Source organism: Brassica napus, chromosome C9, assembly GCF_020379485.1.
Source record: "Brassica napus cultivar Da-Ae chromosome C9, Da-Ae, whole genome shotgun sequence".
Classification (NCBI taxonomy): domain Eukaryota; kingdom Viridiplantae; phylum Streptophyta; class Magnoliopsida; order Brassicales; family Brassicaceae; genus Brassica; species Brassica napus.
In genome coordinates, this window is record NC_063452.1 from 24,670,051 (window position 1) to 24,678,326 (window position 8,276).

An 8,276-nucleotide genomic window follows, 5' to 3' on the forward strand; every position below is an offset into this window, starting at 1 on the left:
TTTATTTATTAATTTGATATTAAAAATATAATCTGCGTTATAATGCGGGTCGAAAAATCTTGTTTGGATTCAAATGAGGTGAATCTTTATAACATGTTCAAAAAAAAAATTTGGGTCCACAAATATCATGAATCAGCCTTTTAATGAAAAAGAAGAGAGAGAATGATATATTTGATATTTTGTATCCTAATTGTTTATGATTAGTTTTTTTATAAATAGATTAATTTATTTTAATTTTATTTTATATCAAAAATTATTATTTTTCATACTCTACAAATAGAAACTTGTTTTGTTTGAGTTGAATATAAAAAATATTTTAATCTATAATTGTACTAGCTTTTAATAAACACTCAACACAATCACAATTTCAATTATATTCGAAACTGCTAACTCTATTGGTAAATCTTTCTGTTCTATGGGTGGAAATGTCATACTCGAATCGTAGAAGCTATGAAGAGGAGAATTGTTATTAACAATATACAAAAAATAGTATAGTATATTTTCGGTAATTTCATTAATATAATTACATCAATTATCTTTCCATGATTTTATTAATTATATTATCTTAACAATACGTCATAACATAATTATATTACCATAATAATAATAATGCAGATTTTTATTTATTAGTTAATCAACATTAACTTTGTGTCAATTATAAAATCAAAAATGTAAAATACTTGGATTTTTCATAAGGTTAAACGTTCGGTTTAGTTTGTTTTACTAAAACTTTTTATTTATTTTAGTTTCAATCGGTGAAAAATAGCCAAAAATATAATTCAAAAGCATGTTTTTGTGAATAAAATAATAACTTAAATAAAAATAATAAAAATGTATTACATTTATTGTCACTTAATTTTTTACTCCATATAATTATTTTACTAAATAAAAAACTCTTTCTATTTCACTTAATTTAGCCAAACACATAGAAATAGTCTTTTTTATTAGTTTATAAAATCAGTTAGGCATTCACATTGATTATCCATTTAGGTACGTGTTGTTCTTTTTAGGTATTGTTTTTTTACATAAGACTCTGCTTGAATATTATAAATTTATGTGTGGATTTTGAGTTGGATCATTTTGGGTCTGGATGTGTTCGGTTCTGATGCATAGAAAACTTAAAAATATCTAAATAACAAATGTATCTGAAACGGGTTCGGATATTTGTACCAAAAATAATTATATTACCTGATTTGGTTCAGGTCTTTTGAATATAATTAGTTATATTACGACATTTCTAAAATATATAACACTAATTATGAAAAATAAATATTAATGTATAAAAATGTAAAAATCAATATCCGCGCGGATCAATGTTTAGTATATTATTAAAATGTATGCCCTCATTTGAAATCGATCCCAACTACACAAAAAGTCTGATACGTATCTAATTCATGATAATAATCCAATAAATAGAAGCTTGTTTAGATATGGCCTGATGAATATCTTTTCGCAGTTGAATAAGTTTTGGTACGCCACGTACATAAATTTATACTAAGCTTATGAAATTTGTTGTGAACCATGCATTCACGTATTTCGTTTGGTTTAAATAAAAAATAATATAAGGTCATTTAACCTCATATTTTTCATTCACTTTTCCACGTTAGACTTAGTTATAATAAACGTTGACAAAAAAGACATTATTATAACAATTTGTGCGCGAATCATTATATAACAATTTAGAAAAGGTATAAGCCAATTTTAAAACGTATAGTAGGGCAAAGATTGTTATTTAACGAACTGCCGAATGCACAATAAAGTATATTTTGTTGAATATTAATAGATGCTAAGTGCTAACATATATACAAGTTTTGAAGAATTGATATATATAGGTTTCTAATATACAATAATACAAAGTGTAAGTTCAACTTCTTACTAACTTTAGAAACATGGAGACTGTTGGCCAAAAAAACTTGGAGAGTTCTGTTTTGCAATCATAATTGTAAGAAATAAAAAAGAAATAAAAAAAGAATTTATAACGAAGATATATATGGTGGGCCAAAAATATAATTGAAAATGAACGGAAAACAATAATAAAAGAACGTTCGTGAAGCAAAAGAAAAACGCGTAAATATATTTAATTAAGACGGGTGACATAGTGAGCATTCTTAATATTATTATTTTATTAGTAATAAGTAATATAGGCCACCAATCAGAATTATTTGTCCCATTTAATGAGTAAAATAACAAGAATAATCCAAAACATGGTATTTTCTAGTTTATCATCCTACATTTTATTAGTCTAAACAAGCTATAACAATGATCTGTTATGCATCCTTTACCAATGGACACTATGAGTCTATCAGGAGGATTTGTTACATTTTTGGTTTTTTTTGTTTCATTTATAGCAGTATACGTTCACATGCAATGGAGCTTATCTTCGGATAAATAACAATATACGTTCACGTTCAAACTATGGGTAAATAACAATTTAAAACAGCAATTAGCGTATAACATATTTTTTGTAATCAAGTTAGTTTTGTGATTTTGTTTTACGTGCGCGTGCGTGGACGATTAAGTTCTTTAACACAACATCATACGAAGACTTGTTAAACCATTAATTTTTTAACAGGAAAAAAATTTGAGAGACATTTGTTTTTATGTAAAGAAAGAGCAAATTTGGAGAGGAGAAAGGTCCAAAAGGAATGGCTAAGAAAACAAAACCATGGACACCCTGTCCTCAATTTGATGACAAGTCTCCCTCTCTCTCGTTTGGTCACAACTCATATAAACGACAACGTTTCATTCCTATATAATCTTCCTTGCTCTCCTCTTATCTCTACTCAACACCACTCAATTCATCTTTCTCTTCCCTTGTTTGATATAAAAACCAACACACCCTTAATCTTTTTTTCATCTTCATCATAATCCAAATGCATACAGATATACATATATAGTTTCCTTTTTACATATGGCAATGGTATCCTCCACAACAAGCACCATGACCATGAGTAACCAAGTCAACAACAACAGTGATAAAGGTGTACAAGAAGATGCTCATAGACACGAGAATCATGCCCAAAATGATGATGAAGCTGATGATCATGATCATGACATGGTCATGCCTGGATTCCGATTCCATCCCACAGAAGAAGAGCTCATAGAATTTTATCTTCGCCGTAAAGTCGAAGGCAAACGCTTCAATGTAGAACTCATCACATTCCTCGATCTTTATCGCTATGATCCTTGGGAACTTCCGGGTAAATATATATTCCACGTGTAGATATACACTATTTGGAAATCTAATTATATAAACACAAGATCTACATATATACAAATACTAAGATTTATATACTGTTAACGTCTCTTGCAGGTTATATCAATGCCAATCTCAGATCTTTTTCAATATCTATCAACTTTCAAACCTCTTTTTATTTTAAACATAACTACATAATATATGCTTATGTAATAATTTGATTCTGTGATTCTTTAAAGACTTTGTATCTTTGGATTGATGATAAAAATGTTTAGCCTAAACAACTACATAAGATATTCATATACGTGTGTGTGTGTGTGAATAAAATAAGTCGTAGATTTGGTATCATTTTAAGATTATATATTGTTGAATGTTGATTATAGATGTGTACTATGTGCAGCGATGGCGGCTATAGGAGAGAAAGAGTGGTACTTCTATGTGCCAAGAGATCGAAAGTATAGAAATGGAGATAGACCAAACCGAGTAACGACTTCTGGGTATTGGAAAGCCACTGGAGCTGATCGGATGATCAGATCAGAGAGCGCTCGGCCTATCGGGTTAAAGAAAACCCTAGTCTTCTACTCCGGTAAAGCCCCTAAAGGCACTCGTACCAGTTGGATAATGAATGAGTATCGTCTCCCTCACCATGAAACCGAGAAATACCAAAAGGTCTAAACTCTCATCAACTCTTTATATATATATATATACTCTCATCAACTCTTTATATATATATACATAGAGAGAGAACCCTAGGTAGGTTTGATGCCTTACAAATTGAAATGAAATTTGAATTTATTTCTTAATTTGATTAAGTTTATTTATCTTTAGGGTTGATATTGATTGATAAGATCCAAAATACTTGTGAAGGAACTAATTAAATTCTGAGTATCTTCATGCCGTACGCATGAACTCTTTAAATTACTATAGACATGGCCCATATGCATAGTAGAAGGCATTAATAATATAGCTACATACATGTATATATTATACATAGGCATACAAGTATCACATTCGACATTCACACATCTATATGCATATATACCTTAAATTTTGCAGGGGCTAAGTTAGTGTTCTTACAATTCCTCACATTGTTCCTGCTATTTCTCACATTCATGATTTATATTCTATATAACTTGCTCAAAAAAAAAAAAAAATTTGAAATATTTATGGCGAACTGATAAATATTTATTTTTTCCGTTATGTTGCCTACTGTAAGTTGTCACTAGCTATTTGAATCCACTAAAACTGTGTATGAATTAATTAGTTCTTATTATAGATAGCTAAAACACCAAGCTTGACATAAGTTTACAAATCTAAGTATGTATGTTTCACACATCAAATTATATTGTGCTAATAAATCACACAGCTAAAAATATAAAAATGTATAAATCAACCAATCTTAAATCCTAAAATTGGAAAATGTGATCAATTTAATATAGTATGTACGTCAAATGATATACAGTATACCAATGAAATAGCCATATAGTTGAAACAAGTTTTTTTCTCACCGTCTTGTATACACGTTGTTACTAATATATATGTCAAGTCTCTGATCAATGTGTTCATGTATATACTATAGGCTGAAATATCATTGTGCCGAGTGTACAAAAGGCCAGGAGTAGAAGATCATCTATCCTTACCACGCTCTCTATCCACAAGACATCATAATCATACCTCATCATCTTCCCGCTTGGCCTTAAGACAACAACAACAACACCACTCATCATCATCCAATCATTCAGACAACAACCTTAACAGCAACAACAATCTTGAGAAGCTCTCAACCGAATATTTTGGCGACGGTAGCAGCATAACCACCACAAACAGTAATTCTGACGTCACTATAGCTTTAGCCAATCAAAACATTTATCGTCCAATGCCTTATGGTGTAAGCAACACACCAATGATCTCCACAACTAATAAAGAAGATGATGAAAACGCAATTGTTGATGATCTTCAAAGACTCGTTAACTACCAAATATCTGATGGAGGTAGTAACATCAATCACCAATACTATCAAATCGCTCAACAGTTTCATAATCAACAAGAGGTAAATGCAAACGCGTTGCAATTGGTGGCGGGGGCAACTACAGTGGCGCTAACGCCTCAAACGCAGGCGGCATTAGCGATGAACATGATCCCTGCAGGGACGATTCCAAACAGTGCTTTGTGGGATCTATGGAATCCACTAGTACCGGATGGAAACAGAGATCATTATACTGACTCTTTTCAAGGAATTTAATTAGATTTTGAATAGTTATATTTCTATATTATATACTCATTATTTATTTCAAACAAGTTAGTTATAGCTAGAAGATGATTGATTATTGCAATTTATGTAACGGACCAGATCTTTTACGTATGTATCCTTTTTCGACGAAATTTGAATTTATTAACTTGAAAATTTAGTATCCGAATACAAACAAAGGAAGCCACCTTTGTGGATAAATGCAATTATTATAGAAAAATTCCATTGAAGGTTCTTTTTTAGCAATTACATGAGCTACATTATTGAAAATACGAAAGAAAAAAAAACGAAAAACCAAAAGAGAAAGACGAATTTTGGAATTTTGTATTCCAACTGAGGAGATTGGTTACCGGAACATCTGTATTCTATTTGTAAGAAATTTATCTATCAAATTTACTGAAACTTTTTGTTTTAATTCAGTGTTATAAACGACTATTGAGTAAACAATAAACGACTATGTCATCCAATCCGGTTTAACACCGTTTTAAACCGAACTGAAGTTCATTTTCATCTAAAAACTGAACCAAACAACAACGAAAAAAACAAGAATGGGCTAATTAAAATCACAAATTTCTAATTATGTTTCAACAAATTGAATGGTAATTCGTTGTCATTGGATTTTTAATATATCAAAACTACAATAAAAAAAGATTGATATTATATTTCTGTCTTTCATTTGTCAATTATTTAAATTCCTTTGGCATTGCCGTTCACACTAGCTAGATCCAAGTTGTTAAACATGATCAGTGCGACTTTATAGATAAACAATCTACTAACTCTGATAACTCAGCAACTAATGACAAAAATACATAATGACGCTGGCTAGTTTTTGTCTCCGTAACTATGAGATTTAGGGTTTGACAAAATAGAGACCTAGAAGGTGCAATGTAATTAGACCATCCGTTTTAAATAACAACTATGTTTAACTTTTCCATACAATTTGGATATTAGCTTGATATATTGTGTTTTATGGCACATTATATTTACGTCTTACTAATAGTTTTCAAGGTTTTATCGAGTCTTTTTAGTCCATTTTCGAGTCATAACAGGTCTAGAGTTGCATTGGATGAGAAATGGACCAACTAGATGAAAAGAAGAGAGAAAAATATGATTTGGAGTTTTTCGCGCAGAACAGTCAACCGGAGCGGCCTGAGTGTCTGCTCCAGCGACAGAGATAAAAAAGGAAGTTTCCAAATATTTCGGGATTTGCCCTAGATTTCCTATTTCTTTCCTATAGCCGACTGTGACTCCTATATATATAGTCTCATATTTATTACTTTAGACATACCTTAGTTTTTACGCAAGAAAAGACCTGAGAGAGCTTTGATTTTAGCGATTGCTACTTGTAAGGAAGAAGACCTCATCTATCTCATAGAGAAGATTATCCTAAACCCTCTGATTTCTCTATCAATTATATACTGTATTATTTAGAAATCATGTTTCTCTGTTCTTGTGTTATGTCTGAGTAGTCACCGAGTTAGTTTAGGGTTCTAGGGTTTGGATTCGTTAGCTGAAGCATAAATAAGTCATCTTAAGATTGTCTACATTCATATATGTTCTTATTGCTTGCATTGAACTGATCACTTAGTGCATGAATTAGAGTTAATCAATTTAGCTAGCCGTTAATTGATAACTTGACACGATTTGAATGAGCCTTGCATCCATAGTCAGCGAGAGTAGATGTAGATATTAGGGTGTATTGTGAACATATCGGACTTGATCTCTAAGGCTTGCCATCATGTCTTGATCCAAACGAGAGTTTAGGCATCAAGACCGACTCGCAAAGGAATCAACACCACGAGAGTGGATTGATTCAATCAGAGTGATCCGAGTTTAGACTTGTTAAAAACTGGACTTGAATAATTGTTTGGCTTGCGATTTCATTACCTGAAGAAGAAATCCTAGACTAGCGCCTTTTAATCATTTCAAAACAACCTAATCTTGTTACTTGTTATTTAAGTTATTACTTCATTAAAAAGCCCCACTTTGTTTTAGCTAAATTTTAATCCCATAAAAATAAAGTGTGAACTGGTCCTCTGGAATTGAATCTAAAGATATTACAACTACACTGTTAACTTGACAGTAGTAAAGATCCAATTTTAGTGTATCAAGTTTTGGTGCCGTTGCGACGGGGACCAGCTTTTTACCTTTATTTTTTGGTTATTTATTTAGTCTAAAGCTTCTAACTTGTTTAATCCTTTTTGCAGTTAATGACTCAGGTGCATGACCAGTAGATATACTCGGAGCAATACACAAGGGGACTTAATTTCGCTTACAAATCAGGAACTCGTAAGCTTAGAAAGAACCAACCGTCAACAAAAATCAATTACTGCAACAATGGCCGACTTCGGCACTCCAGAACAAATGGCCGCTTCTATGCAACGGATGCAACAGCAGATGCAACAGATGCAAGAGTTGCAGCAAACAATCGCAGCCCAGCAACTAGCTGCACAGCGGGAACCACCTGTCCCAATTGGTGAGAGAAACCTACAGCGTAACATCCCTGCTACGCGCTCTGCTATCGCTCCACCACCATGTCAAAGGGAAAACTTTGAGATAAAACCCGGCATGATCAATCTTGTCCAGAGAAAGATGTTTCATGGACTGTCAGCTGAGATACCGATGGAACACATTGAAGCTTTTGAAGAGATATGCAGTTTCACTCGTGCAAACGGCGTCCCACCCGACTACATCAAATGCATGATGTTTCCATTCTCTCTAGCGGACAAGGCTTCACGATGGCTTAAGTCATTACCTACAGGGTCCCTAACTTCTTGGGAACAGGTCAGAGCAGCTTTCTTGGGACACTTCTACACGAAAGCCAAAACAGCT

At 32.2% G+C, this 8,276-nt stretch overlaps 1 protein-coding gene across 1 annotated transcript; it reads left to right on the top strand.

Moving 5' to 3' along the window:
• Positions 1-2,499: 2,499 nt before the first annotated feature.
• LOC106416726 (NAC domain-containing protein 35) lies at positions 2,500-5,600 on the top strand. Its single transcript, XM_013857643.3, has 3 exons — positions 2,500-3,200; positions 3,597-3,865; positions 4,776-5,600. The coding sequence occupies exons 1-3, from the start codon at positions 2,912-2,914 to the stop codon at positions 5,436-5,438; spliced, it is 1,221 nt and encodes a 406-aa protein (XP_013713097.1). The 5' UTR covers positions 2,500-2,911; the 3' UTR covers positions 5,439-5,600.
• The last annotated feature ends 2,676 nt before the right edge of the window (positions 5,601-8,276 follow it).